This window comes from Plectropomus leopardus, chromosome 13 (assembly GCF_026936395.1).
Source record: "Plectropomus leopardus strain MGB_pleo_1.0 chromosome 13, ASM2693639v1, whole genome shotgun sequence".
Lineage (NCBI taxonomy): Eukaryota > Metazoa > Chordata > Actinopteri > Perciformes > Serranidae > Plectropomus > Plectropomus leopardus.
In genome coordinates this window covers 19,759,323-19,773,905 of record NC_142188.1, presented here as the reverse complement: position 1 = coordinate 19,773,905, position 14,583 = coordinate 19,759,323, and the positions used below count along the sequence as shown (strand labels likewise).

The window sequence follows — 14,583 nt, the reverse complement described above, 5'->3', positions numbered from 1 at the left end:
CGGACTCTGAGGGGTAATGACAGACCTGGCAGTGAGGAAACGTTTGCCAAGATTATATGGGACTCTCAAGCACACAGGAGGAGGAGACGGAGGACCCACACCTGCTCCGATTACGTTGAACATCTTCCAGCTCCTGCCAAATGTATTTCCAACCAGGAGGAGGTAAACGAAGAGCGTGCTATTTAAAGCTGTTATTGGTGTGATTCATGATAGATTAATAACAGGTTTGATCGGGTGTAATGTAACTGGAACATTGCTAAACTGGTGTTTAAATCATGGAAGTGATACGGTGAAAGTTAAATGCCAAAATGAATGAGTTCTTTAGCATAATGGCACTTTCTTAAACCAATTTTCTCATCTGTCAGTGTTCACAGTCATTCTATGACATACTGTAACTCAAACATCATATTATATATAATCTATATACACTACAGGCATTGCCAGTGCGCAAGATTGTGTACTTTGGCTGCATAATTTTGTATAATTTACCTGAAGCCCATGTTCAAATATTTATGCTGCTCATCTGTATGCAGACACAGGAACAGTGTGTTGACATTTTTTTTTACAGCCTGTCAATAGTTGACAAGTGTTCAACAGCATCAGGAAAAACAGATTTAAGAGCTTATTGTAAATACTTTTTCTGTGCTTTTACAGTCTTATTGTTGGGGTTGCTGAGCAAGAATGATGTCTTATTGTATTAATTATCTTAATTAGTGATCTCATTCGAACAATTGGTTTTGTTTTGTGGTTTTGTGGGTAATGATGCGGCTGGAATGTTTGACACTAAATGGTAGTTACATTTTTATTTATTCTAAATCATCCAACCCTGCACAGCTGCTGCTTGGCTGCTCTTATATTTTGTACGCTCACGGCTGCAAGAGTTTGTATGCCAAACAGCACATTGTGGATCTCCTGACTTTACAGCGATTGTCAGTCTTCTTCAGAAGCAGGAACAGCGCTAGCAAGTTTGTTTCATGGGGTCGTTCCTTCATATATATATGCTGACAAAATATTACTGAACATAACTGCTGATTTTAGGGAATTGCTCCCTCGTTCGACATTAACTGCTCAGCATCAGCTTTTATACAGCGCTCTGATATTGCCCTGGTTGATAATTACAACTGTCTTGAGACATTTAAGGACACTAAACTAATGAAAAAAGGATTGCACAACAGCATCTTTATTTTCTTAGAAATATTTGTTCTTTTGTTGCTTGTGGATCTATGATGACGCTCACAGTCTTATAACCTGTGCCAGAGAGGTTATGTTTTTGGTTTGGTTTGTTTGTTTGTCTGTTAGCAGACTTAGGAATAACTACACGCCCAGTTTCCATGAAACTTGGTGGAGGGGTGTTGAATGAAAGAATCCATTATATTTTGGAGCTGATCTGAATCATGCAGCAAATAGACATTTTTTTGTTGTTGTTATCTTTCTTTCTTTGTATATCTGTCTTGTATTGTGGTGTGGCATGGAAACCTTTAGCTTGTCCAATAGAAAGAGACTCAACAGTCATGTCAAAGTGTCCAATGAAATTCAGCTGTTTGATATTTATATTAAAAGTGTGCTTTTAGGAATGTGGAGGCTTGTCCATGTCATCCTTCATTCTTGAAGTCTGACTTACTGCTGCAGTATTTGTGTGAGGGTTCCAGCTGGACAGAATAAAGTGACTAAATCATCTTATGTTTTGGTGTCGCAGGCCTGTTAAATTTATAGTTTGGATGAGCTGGTCTTTGAGGGGATTCTTCCTCCGGGTCCCGGGTTATTTGTCTGAGCTGACTGGCTCACCTGGCTGCACAGTCTTTTTTTTGGAAAAAATGATCAATTGGTTGATCAATTCATTGACTGATTGAAGTTTATTTTGTAAAATCTACTCTACTGTAGTGTTTCTCTGCTTCCTGGTTTTGTTCAAACTATGTTGTGCATAAAATTTTCTGTGATATGGAAAATATGGAGACAGACTTTTCGAGCTGTTTCCCACGTACCCTCCATTGCCAACTGCATTAGAGCTTTTCGGGCATTTGGTGTTTCCGTAATTGTAGTTCTTTGGAATATTTGTGTTACAGGAAAACAAAGGCTTGAGTCAACATTATTGAATCATTTGGTGTGAACTGTTGATAGAAATGCTTGTTCAGATGTCATAAATGTGTGTGTGCCAACACTGCTGTGGAACTCAGCCTGTGAAGTGGTGCAGTTTGTTTGAGGTCATCTTAATCTATGACACGCTGTAAAACTATTCAGTCATTTATTACACAACTGTATCTCACTGTTCCGACCTGCTGACACTTGTAAGTGTGAAGTGCAAACAGAACTTTAATGAACCAGGAAGCTATTATCCCATTTACACTTAATGCACAGTTGAATCTTGCCAAATACACTATAAAATACATCTATTTTATAATAACCTATTCTATGTACGATCAATACTATCTTTGTGGAGCTTGAAATGGTCTGTCTTTTTTGGGGCATGAAGGTGTTGATTTAATTGCAGTGGTATTTTGTAAGCTATAGCTCGTGTGTTCATATTTGATTGCATTATATTTCAAGCTGTTGCTGTGATTGTTACCATGGTAAGCTCAATATCTCACAAGTTTGAAGGTTAGATTTTCTGTGTCTCTAAACCAGGCCTGGGCAATATGGAAAAAAATTTAATTTCACAATATTTTTCACCAAATACCTTGATATCGATATTACGGTGATAATGCAAAAAAGATTTACATGCTCCCAGAAATATTATGCAATTCTATTACAGTTCTGCAGATGCACAAAAAAATCCATAGATTGAATAAAGACTTGGTGTGCATAAAATGCAAATCAGCAAGCTTAGAATTACAATTCATGAATCAAAACTGGATTCACAAATATCTGTTTGAAATTTGTAAATATTAGAAAGATATTCACAAATGTTTTTCATCTGTAAATTAGTTAAATGTAACTCCAGATATTCTCTCATTTGTAGAATCTGCAAATCAGATTTTTATTTGCAAAATAGTTTTGGGAGTTTGCAAATCTTTTTTTGTGTTTGTGGAAGGTGTTTTATAGTTACATATTATATATTTAACGTATGGATTGTTGATCTATTCACAAAAATATTATTAAGACAGATCTTTCTCCACAGATTTTCGATGATTAATTATCAGAAATGTAGAGTTGGTGATGTGATGATGAAGTGGGTAAAGACAAATAAGAGAACAACTAGAAAAATCTAGAGAGTTTAGAAAATTACACCACTTTACTGTAATGCAGCTCTAGAACCAGGAAAAGACAACATTTATGATATAATTATATCCTAAACCAAAGAAGATATCCAGTCTCATATCCAGATATCTTTATAATATCTATATTTTTCCGAGCCCTACCCTGAACCCAGCTCACACAACTACACATCAGTGCATCTTGTTGCTTATATCCTGTACCTTTCTTTGTGACAGATCTCAGAGATCCACGTGATCGGAGAGTCCGAGGACATGACAGCCAAGGAGAGGCTACTGTTCTGGTCCAGGCAGATGACAGAGGGCTACGTAGGTGTACGATGTGACAACTTCACAACCTCCTGGAGGGACGGGAGGCTATTTAACGCCATCATTCATAAATACAGGTACTGCAGAACCAAAGGAACTGCAGGGGTTAAAGCAATATATCCTGGTTTTTCGTTTAAGCTGGTATATCTGTTTTTTTACACCTTGATGGTCTTTGTTTCTCTCTGTTGCAGACCAGACCTGGTTGACATGGGCCGTGTGTCGACACAGGCCAACCGCTCAAATTTAGAGCATGCGTTTTGTGTAGCTGAACAGCTGGGCGTGGCCAGACTGCTGGACCCCGAGGGTGAGATCCATATTCATGTTTAGTTTGACTCAGAAAATGCTTTTAACACGTTTTTTGCTATAAATCATGTTGAGTGAAGCTTTTATTTTTTTTGCTTGAGGAATACTGACGAAATCACTGACATTTTTTATTTGTGACCTTTATTTCCCTCATCAGACGTAGACGTTCAGTCACCCGATGAAAAATCAGTCATCACATACGTCTCAACACTGTACGACGCCTTCCCCAAAGTACCCGATGGTGTTGATGGAATCAGTCCTAATGTAAGTTGATAGCATCTCTCCACCTGTGATACTCCACTTCAGTCCAAGTCAAAGTGCTGAGAGGTGCTTTATTTGTTGATGATCCTTTTTTTCCCTCTGAACAGGATGTTGATATCAAATGGGTGGAGTACCAGAACATGATCAAATACCTCAGCCAGTGGATCAAACACAATGTGGCCATAATGTCAGACAGATCATTCCCCAACAACCCTGTGGAACTCAAGGTATTAAAGATTCATCATTATTAGCTTTATTTTGCACAGTTTGAGCATCAGCTGCCTCATTTTACAGAGTGCTTGCAATCTGCATGCAGTGTCTGGAAGCTGAAGGATAATTGTCTGCTTCAGAGAGACCACGTGCAGTGTGTGTCTGCTGTAACTGAGACTTAAAGTGATATTGATGCACATGAGAGAGCCGCAGCATCCATTTGCTGCAAGAAATAGATAGCTTCTAACAGTAAAGGCACTTCCATGCAGTTGTTTTAATGACAAGGAGAGAGGACGGACAAATGCTTAGAGATCCTGGTTAATGTGGTTATGTGTTCTGATGCTTTGTGGTACAAGTGTATGAACATTTTTATTATTTCTGCTTTCCTTTACAGGCACTTTATACACAGTATCTACAGTTTAAAGAACATGAAATCCCTCTGAAAGAGAACGAGAAGACAAAAATCAATAATCTTTATAAAATGCTCGAGGTAAGCAGATTCATAAAAGAACATCATGTTACTTTGATCACATGTTGTATTGTTCACAGCGTTAACAAGTCTGTGTTTGTTTCTGACAGATGTGGATTGAGTTTGGGCGTATTCAGTTACCCCAGGGTCATCACCCTAATGACGTGGAGAAGGAGTGGGGTAAATTGATTGTTGCCATGTTGGAGAGAGAGAAGAGCCTGAGGCCGGAGGTGGAAAGGTATGTGGAGCCAGTCAGCTTATTAATACTTTCTTGCCTGGCTCAACATAATGTGATTTAAAGGTATAATCTTTGTAGTCTTAATAACCTAAAATTAAAGGTTACTTGTCAGGCTAAAGTCTATATTTAACTAACACATGTAGACATGTAGCTGCTGTTTCGATATGACAAAATGTGTGAATGTTTGGGGCAAAGTGCAATCATAAAAAGCAAGAAAAAGATAAAAAGATACATGCAAAGTCCCCCTGTGATACTTAATCACAATATTCAGATAAGCTCAAAATGAACTCCCCAGAATATTGACAAAAATATTTAAAAAAATGCTATGCTATGTCAGGCAACCTTGTACTGCCTTCCTAACTTATCGTTAGCAAATATAATAATCGTAAATAAATGGCTGTAGTATTACGGATCAGACCCCCAAACCTCTGAAAAATTTGGCTCTCTTCAAATGTTGTCTGCATGGAGGCTTGCAGCAGCTGTATATGAACTGTGAAATATTTTGATCATGAACTTCTTTTTGAAGCAAATATGCTGCATGAGTCAGCATAACATTTTCTGAGGTTGGTGCAGACAGAGTGCTCTAGCATCAAATTGCAAGCCCACTGATGTATCTGCTGCTGCAGGATAACACTGAGGGTCAGCATTTGATGAAGTGGAAATCCCTTCACTGAACTGTTGCACACCGATGTGGTTTCTATCAACATATTTATGAGCTGTTATATGTGATATTTTCTTAATCAGATTTACAACAGTCAAAGTGCACTGTTTGCATATGATAAGGTTGAGTTTTGTTTCTTTCTCAGGCGATCACGTTACAAAATGAGAAGCAAACAAATGCACCTTGTGTAATAATGAAAGTAGGGAAAAAAGGTGCTTTCAATTCAGGAATTAGATAATGACTAATTCAGTGTCTAGTTACTTTGAAAAGGCATAAACTTGCAAATGCTCAGAGCACAAAGAGTGTCTGTTTTTTATAGCAAGCTAAGCAAGCTCTGTTTCCATCAATGTTTGTTTGCAGACTATATCTTATTTCTATGGAAACTCAATGCCAAATCCAAAGACTCCTCCGTTGTTATAGTTTAGACAAGTGACACCTTCATTGTTGCCTTCATGGTCTATAAACACAATGTATTTACAGCATTGGGGTTGGGTGTGGTGGCAGAAACAGCATTCCCAGCAGTTTGGCAGAGCTTTATACAGTCTCAGTTGGTACAAAGGCGCACTGTCTCAACCTGCTGTTTAAATTTTATCCCCTAAGGACATCACATTATTTCAGGGTGGGAGTCACTCTACACCCTCCACACCTGGCTGCAGTGCTATAAATATGAGCAAGTTGAAAGTCGCTCCATCAATAAGGTCTGTCAAGGCTAGGGTTGCGGCTGGGATCCTCTCAGAGGGAAGATTAGGATGAGAGATTTGAGCAGTTTGGAATATCAGCAGCGGTTTACAATGTGAAATAAGATGGCCTATTCGGGCGGGTTTTCGTCTGTTAGCAACAGCAGCTTCACCAGTTTCGGCTCCAGTGACACTGCTCACACTGAGCCCTTTCAAATTAACAGCGCATTCTTTCTCAATAACAACATTGCCTATGGATCCAGGTGAGGTTATAGTGTGTTTTCTGTGAGTTTTGTTTAAAACTAAAGTTATGACAACTGCAGACTAACATTTGCATTTTTTTTGTTTTTGCAGGCTTGAAACCTTGCAGCAGATTGCCAACAGGGTCCAGCGAGACTGTGTTAATGGAGAGGACAAGCTGGCATTGGCAAGAATTGCCCTGCAGTCTGTAAGTTTCATGCAATGTGTCTTTTTCACAAAAGACATCAAAGATCTCAAAATGTCTTCTTGAGAAATAAAGGCCTGTCTCTGTTTGACTTAATGCAAGTTTTCATAAAAACTTGGTATTTCACTCAGATGGGTGTGGTTTTGCAGGATGCAGAAGTGCATCCTTTGGAGAGCACTGTGCCTTGAGTGTACATACATACCTTACATGATAACCTGCATGCACCTTTTTAAGAATGCAGGTTAAAAATGCTAAATTTGTTTGGTTTAATGAAAATAAGAAGTTGGACTGAGTCTCAAAGTGTGGGCTAATTTTATTTCTAAAGCCTGGAAAAGTAGGCAAACTGGGCTGAATAATAGATACATACAGTAATATTAGAGCGGTTTATTAATGCATGGCAAGTATGAAGGATAAAGAATACACTAGTAATGTCTTACTTTGATTTTTTCAGTGTCAAATGTATATACATGGAAATGGATTGATATCAGATTACAGAACCCCGAGTAGATTTTTGTTTTTAGACATAATTTAGTCCATTTAACTTTTGAGTTTATTTTAGCATTATTTGATCATACATATTTGCCAGTATAATGTCATGCTTGTCATTTTGAGAAAAAAAATAAATCAATGATCACGGACACCAACAACAACAAAAAATCTGTTCAAAGTCAATATTTAGAGGTTACTCTTGTAGGTTTAATTCTGGGGTTAAGGCAAAGATAAGGTTAATAAACAGCTTTAAGGTTACAGTGTTTTCGAGCTTAGCCAAAAAGTAACCAAGTTTTTAAGGAGTCTTCTGATAAAATAGCACAAAATGTACATTTTTTATTAGTTTTGAGTCTATCTTTTTCTTCTGCTAAGGATGCAAAACGTCTCGAATCTGGCATCCAGTTCCTGCATGAAGCTGAAATTGCCGGCTACCTTTTGGAGTGTGAAACCATCCTCAGACAACAAGTTGTGGACATCCAGATTCTTCTGGATGGGAAATTCCCCTTTGCAGATCAGCTTGTCCAAAGGTATAAATTATATATCCTCTTGCAAAGATAACACACTGATTTTTTGCATACCTTAAAGACAACTCCTAACGTTGCTTTTTGATTCAGGGTGTCCAAACTGCGGGATGACCTTCTATCCCTGCGAGCAGAGTGTTCTTCTGTGTACAGCAAAGGTCGCACCCTGACCACAGAGCAAACCAAAATGATGATCTCCGGCATCACGCAAAGCCTGAACTCGGGCTTCTCCCAGAACATCAACACAAGCCTGACACCAGCCCTTACTCCTGCACTCACCCCGGGGGGGTTAGGTACCCCTGGGTCCACATTCACCTCTAGCCTTACACCGTGCCTGACCCCGTCCTTGACCCCCGCTTTGACCCCCGGCCTGCAGCCTGCTTCAGTCCAGAGCTACATGGGGAGCGGTGGCGGTATGGACCCAGGCAGCCTCAGGCATTTGAAACACATGCAGATCCGCAAGCCATTACTGAAGTCCTCCCTGGCAGACTCCAACATGACTGAGGAGGAGGTCAACATGAAGTTTGTTCAGGACCTCCTGAACTGGGTGGAAGAGATGCAGGTGAGCAGTCACCATCAGTTTGTGTAGAATGTACTGTAGCTTTAATTGCACACACTTTAACGACTATTAATTTATTTATTTTCTGTATTAAAGCTGCAGCTGGATCGTTCAGAGTGGGGATCAGATCTGCCAAGTGTGGAAATGCATTTAGAAAACCACAAAAGTGTACACAGAGCCATTGAAGAATTTCAAATGAGTCTTAAAGAGGCCAAAATGAGTGAGGTAAGCGTTTTGGAATTTCTCTCTGTGTACTTAAAATATAAATGGAAGCGTCAACAAATCTCCATCGTCTGTGACCTAAAAGTTAGTCTGAAATGGTGCTGCGGTTGACTGCCCAAACTCTTAGTTCAGCCAAGTCACTGGAAGAAAAATGTTGGCATTGTAAATTTCTGCAAACCATGGATACACTACATTTGTACAGTTCATATGTTATCAATGTTTTTAAAGTGACAGAAGGAGGAGGTTTTGACGGAGGCAAAACAGCTGCCGAGCTGCAGACTACAGTTTGAGACCAAAAAACAACAATGGTTCTTTTTTAGTGACACATCGCAGTATTCCAAGTCATGTTTGTAGTGACCAAACCGGGTATTTTAAGTCAAAAATATCTTTTTCCTTACCCTACCAAAGTAGTTTTTGTGCCAAAAGAAATAACCAGTTAATCACAGTGTTGTTGAAACATAAAGTTTCAGCATATTTGTCACATAATAATATGCATGTTACATATCAGTGGTTTGCAGAAACATATAATGCCAACATTTATTTTATTTTATGGTGATTGGTTTGCTTAGCCTCTTCAGAGGAAATAAAAAAAAAAATGAACCATGTTTTTCTTTTCTCAGATTCAGATGACCATGCCCCTGAAACTAGCTTATTCAGACAAACTGAACAATCTAGAAAAACAGTATGACAGGCTTTTGGTAAGTGCTCTGTTGAACTCTAAAATCTTGTGCTGCTTTAAATGCTCATAGTTGTATATTTGTGTTCTTTCTGGAGTCTGACTTTATGAATGCCCTTTCCTGTCAGAGCTGTTCGAGAGAGCGACAGAGCCACCTGGAGAGCCTGCACGACTTTGTGTCCCAGGCAACTCAGGAACTCATCTGGCTGAATGAGAAGGAGGAGGAGGAAGTCGCCTTCGACTGGAGCGATCGCAACAGCAACATCTCCAAGAAGAGAGACTACCATGCTGTATGCTTTTTGGTCTTTTTAATGAGCTGTAATTCAATCTGTAAAATCTGCCATGCAGGCAGAATAACAAGAGTCATGTTCAGACATTTCCTCTGGGTGTATTCGTTTGGCTGTATTACAGATGCATTTATTTAACAGAACAATAATCTCAGTGAAGGGATTTGTGTTTTGTGGTTGACTTTAAACTCTGTGAGACAGGATATAAGATTGTGTGAGAGGATGGTGTGACTGGATCTTTGCCGCAGCTGGATGCCAGATATACTCAGGTTAATGTCTCCGTACAGGACCTGATGAGGGAGCTGGATGAAAAGGAGGAAGTGATCAAGTCTGTGCAGGACAAGGCAGAGCGCCTCATGCTTAAGAACCACCCAGCCAGACTCTCTATTGAAGTAAGTCTTGTGCTCTGCGGTCAGTATGACAGCATGGACTCCACCCTGCATTCAACTCCCATAATAATTAGAAGACTTTGAAGTCTTATGATCTTGTAATTTTCCACATAATTACACCTGGCTGTTGTGCGTCTTAATTCTGAGTTGTCTCTCTTCCAGGCGTACAGGGCCGCCATGCAGACACAGTGGAGCTGGATTTTACAGCTCTGCTCATGTGTAGAGCAGCATCTCAAAGAGAACGCTGTTTATTTTGAGGTGAGATGCTGCCTGTTTTTCAGCCAATACGGCAGAGTACATGTGCTTGTCACATATTAATTGCTTATTTTTAAAATAAGTGGGTGCAAAGAGCAGTAGAAAATAAATAACAAAACAGGGTATTGATATGCAATGCATACATTTCTCCCGTGCAGTTTTTCAGTGATGCCAAAGAGTCCATGGACTACCTAAAGAGCCTGCAAGACGCCATTCAAAGGAAATACAGCTGTGATCAATCGAGCAGCCTGCACAGACTGGAGGATCTCATTCAGGAGTCCATGGTAAGATGAGAGAAATATATTTAGTGTGTTTGCATGTGGACGTGGTTGCAAATAAGAATAATCGTTGTGGCGTGGTGCGTCCACAGGATGAGAAAGAGCAGCTTCTTCAGTACCGCAGCGCTGTCGCCGGGTTGGTGGGCAGGGCTAAGAATATTGTGCAGCTGCGGCCCAGGAACCCTGACAGCCCTGTGAGATCCTCCATCCCTGTCAAAGCCATCTGTGATTACCGTCAGATAGAGGTATACAAAATTTTTGTTTTGTTTTTTTTTCATTGTATTACATCAAATTTAACCCTAATTTCAAACTTATAGTAAATCTCTGCTATGTTCTTATCACACCTCTCTCAGATAACCATTTATAAAGAGGATGAATGCGTACTGGCCAGTAACTCTCACAGGGCCAAGTGGAAAGTCATCAACCCAGCAGGGAACGAGGCCATGGTGCCCTCTGTCTGTTTCACTGTACCGCCACCCAACAAAGAGGCTGTCGATATGGCTGCAAGGTGAGATGCTAGGCTTCATTTGTGTCCAGGATATGCTGTCATTTAAACCGTTAGTAGATAACTTCTTTTTTTTTTTTCTTAAATCACACTGTCACATTTGCTGAAACTGTCACACTATCCTAACAGTAATACATGACATGGGTAATCTGCAAAAAGTTAGGTTCTTTGGGCTCCTCCGAGTGCTCCTATTGGCATTTACAAGAATCCACAGCTTCTGAACAAAAACAACCAATCATAGCCAGAAGGTGTTGTGACTCCTGCACACGCTGCTCAGTCCCGACCCCCATTCAAATTCTCACTCAGGTCTTCCTCCTTCTTTACTTCACTTTGCTTCATAAATTGTTGGCAGTGCAGTGTGCGCCAGAGCAGTGATTGATATGCGGCAAAGACTCCAGCTCTGATTGGCTGTTTTCTTTCCAACATGGTGTATTTTTGCAAATGCCATAAGGAGCACTGGGAAGAGCCACAGGAACAGATTATTATAATTTTTTTTTAGTCAGGGTTTACTGGCAGTTTCAGCGAATATGACAAAAAGTTATTCTTTTAGAAAAGTTACCAGCTGAAACTTTAAAGTAAAGTTTCTTCTTGAGTTCAAATGAGCTGACTGTGGTGAGATTAATAATTCATGTCTCTGCTTTTCCTGCAGAACGGAGCAGTTGTACCAGAATGTCCTGGCACTCTGGCACCACTCCCACATCAACATGAAGAGCGTGGTGTCCTGGCATTATCTAATGGCTGATATACGAGCCATCCGCAACTGGAATGTGGCCTCAGTATGTTTGAATTATGTTTCTGACTCCCAATTTTCAACACCATCTGATGATCGTCTTTGATAATCAGGTTTTATGATCAATTTAGGAAAATAGCAAAGTGCATGTTTGTCTTATTGCCACTTTTATTTCTTAAACCACTTCAGATTAAGACCATGCTACCAGGTGAGCATCAGCAGGTCTTGAGCAACCTGCAGTCCCACTTCGACGAGTTCTTGGAAGACAGCGAGGAGTCGGAGATATTTACAGTGGCCGACTGCGCCCAGCTAGAGAGAGACGTGACAGCCTGCAAGGAGTACTACCAGGAACTGCTCAGATCTGCAGAAAGAGGCAAGGCAAACACACGAGGCAAACACATGGCTCTTTAAGCCTTTTAAGTCTTAAGTTAATGCCTTTTGGAATTGTGTTGTGTTTTTTTTACTGAATTAAGAGTTTCTAAAGAGATGATTGGCTGAGCTGTGAATGAAAAGCAAACACTGGGATGATGTTAATGTGTAATTATGGTTTTTAAATCCTGTGAAATATTGGAAATAAATCCAGAGGATTTACATGTTGTGAAGTTAAATAGTAAACAAATATATGTGTATACGAAGTTATTTACATTTATTCCCCCTTTCCTTTTTCCAAAATGAGTATTCATCTTTTTGTGCCTAATTTGTGTATAACTTTAAATTAGTATTATACAAAGTGCCTTTGATTAAGCTGCATTGCAAAGCGTCCTACCTGGAGTTATACTGTGAAAATGATGCCACCTAGAGGTGCTTTTGTGTGCTATCAGCTAATGTGCGTAGGTTTAAGAAATGAACAAAAGTTTCACTGTTTTAAAATCACACATAGTTTATGTGAGTATTTGCACTCATTATATTTTTCTGGTAAACAGAGGAACACGAGGAGTCGGTGTACAATCATTACATCTCAGAAATACGCAACTTCCGGATGCATTTGGAGGCCCATGAAGAACACCTGATCCGGCAACTCCGCACGCCACTAGAGAGAGACGACCTGGAGCAGAGTCTGCAGCGCATCACAGAACATGAGGTACACGTCTGGGTACATGTATCTATGTTTGCACAATTTAAAAACACAAAATGACAGAAGTAATAAATAATATACAGTGCTGGGAAAAGCACAAAACCCATTGGGCTTATTGAAACCTCCACTTTAAAATGTTAAAATTTCACAATATTATTTAGAACTAAATAATGAATACACAGGAAATAAAATGACAACATAAAAGCGATGGTCAAGTAATGAATGTCTATATTTAATAACAACAACAACAACAAAACAATAACAGAAACACCCAGTAACGCCTTAACATTACATATTCATTGTTGTAATCCTTATTATCTGCCTCCCACTCTGCAGAAGAAGACGGCAGAGATGAATAAACTGAAGGAGGACCTCAACGTCATGAAGGAGAAGTGTGAGCTGTTCCTCAAACAGGCTGCAGGTTCTCCTTCTGTGCCGACGCTTTCCTCCGAACTCACCGCCCTCGTCCAGAACATGAGCCAAGTGTACTCCATGTCGTCCATTTATATGGACAAGTACGTTGTCTTTGTCTTGAAGTAATCATGATGACATTGAGATAAATTTCCTTGATAGATATTTGTGTTAAAAGAACCTGAATTTAAGACATGTCCCCTTTGTGTTGCAGACTGAAGACAGTGAGCTTAGTGGTGAAGCACAGCCAGAGTGCAGAGGCGCTTGTTAAGGCCTACGAATCCAAACTCTATGAGGAAGATGCTATGAACTCTGACGTGAGGTCCATCGAGGCAGTCATTTCAACACTCAAGGTAAAATAGATTATTGGATTCAACATTTCAGCATCACTTGCAGTGTTTTTAGTTCATTTTAAGTGATCAATCCTTCATCTAATTATAGCAATGGCGGACAGAGATTGACGAGAAACAGGAGGTGTTCCATGACATGGAGGACGAGCTGCAGAAAGCACGCGTCATCAGCGACCGCATGTTTAAGACACATAACGAGCGGGACTTTGACCTCGACTGGCACAAGGAGAAAGCTGATCAGCTGAGCGAGAGATGGCAGAACATTCACTCCCAGATAGATAGCAGGTAAGTGTTAATTATGTCTCATGGAACTATTTTGCTTTTTATTTAATTATTTAAGACAAGTAAAACGTGCACGTGTAAATGTACCTGTTGATATTAACCCTTTACGTTAGTGTTGATTACTTTTTATATGATTCTTTTGCACCAGAAGAAGTAATTTAGAACATTAGTGTGCCAGTATTATAACTTTATCGTTCATTTTCAGGCTTCGGGACCTGGATGGTATCAGCAAATCTCTGAAACACTACAGAGACTCCTACAGCACTCTTGATGAATGGGTGAGAGAAATGGAAGATGCGCAGCTTAAGGCCCAAGAGAACAAGCCTGAAGACAGCAAAGCACTGGCTGAGCTGTTAAACAAACAAAAGGTAGGACAACAGTGAACTTCCTTACAATAAGATAAACACAGTATTTATATGGGTGTGTAAATATACTGTATATTTAAAATCTCTGTGGTTTTCAGGTCCTTGTTGCTGAAATTGAACAGAAACAGAGCAAAATCGATGAGTGCCAGAAGCACTCGGAGCAGTATTCATCTTCCATTAAGGTAAGCTAATATAACTTCAATTTTCTCCTGGTTTCAATGTATAATCAGCAATCTAATATCACTGATGCAGAGTGACAACATAGAGACAAATTGGCATCTTTATGATAGGCCTTTACTTTGAAATTTCCATGGCATGACTGTGTCACCAAGTGCACCTCCTTCCCAAACATTCAAACTGTGCCAGAAATTAGTGCTGTTCAGGTAATTCTAATTCTAACATATTTT

At 39.7% G+C, this 14,583-nt stretch overlaps 1 protein-coding gene across 6 annotated transcripts in view; it reads left to right on the top strand.

Moving 5' to 3' along the window:
• The window catches only part of dst (dystonin), a 129,205-nt gene that overhangs the window by 41,969 nt on the left and 72,653 nt on the right, over positions 1 to 14,583 (top strand). For 5 of the 6 annotated variants that reach the window (XM_088086183.1, XM_088086187.1, XM_088086189.1 and 2 more), the window contains 25 exons: positions 3,429 to 3,595; positions 3,710 to 3,822; positions 3,979 to 4,085; positions 4,190 to 4,309; positions 4,687 to 4,782; positions 4,872 to 4,999; positions 6,692 to 6,785; positions 7,644 to 7,798; positions 7,886 to 8,354; positions 8,448 to 8,576; positions 9,194 to 9,271; positions 9,378 to 9,539; positions 9,824 to 9,928; positions 10,088 to 10,183; positions 10,339 to 10,464; positions 10,551 to 10,703; positions 10,812 to 10,966; positions 11,613 to 11,739; positions 11,883 to 12,066; positions 12,617 to 12,774; positions 13,105 to 13,283; positions 13,394 to 13,532; positions 13,621 to 13,814; positions 14,017 to 14,179; positions 14,275 to 14,358. In XM_088086183.1, the coding sequence (XP_087942309.1) occupies positions 3,429 to 3,595; positions 3,710 to 3,822; positions 3,979 to 4,085; positions 4,190 to 4,309; positions 4,687 to 4,782; positions 4,872 to 4,999; positions 6,692 to 6,785; positions 7,644 to 7,798; positions 7,886 to 8,354; positions 8,448 to 8,576; positions 9,194 to 9,271; positions 9,378 to 9,539; positions 9,824 to 9,928; positions 10,088 to 10,183; positions 10,339 to 10,464; positions 10,551 to 10,703; positions 10,812 to 10,966; positions 11,613 to 11,739; positions 11,883 to 12,066; positions 12,617 to 12,774; positions 13,105 to 13,283; positions 13,394 to 13,532; positions 13,621 to 13,814; positions 14,017 to 14,179; positions 14,275 to 14,358 (3,681 nt within the window). The remainder of the gene's footprint in view (positions 1 to 3,428; positions 3,596 to 3,709; positions 3,823 to 3,978; positions 4,086 to 4,189; positions 4,310 to 4,686; positions 4,783 to 4,871; positions 5,000 to 6,691; positions 6,786 to 7,643; positions 7,799 to 7,885; positions 8,355 to 8,447; positions 8,577 to 9,193; positions 9,272 to 9,377; positions 9,540 to 9,823; positions 9,929 to 10,087; positions 10,184 to 10,338; positions 10,465 to 10,550; positions 10,704 to 10,811; positions 10,967 to 11,612; positions 11,740 to 11,882; positions 12,067 to 12,616; positions 12,775 to 13,104; positions 13,284 to 13,393; positions 13,533 to 13,620; positions 13,815 to 14,016; positions 14,180 to 14,274; positions 14,359 to 14,583) is intronic. The other variant, XM_088086188.1, reaches the window with a different exon arrangement.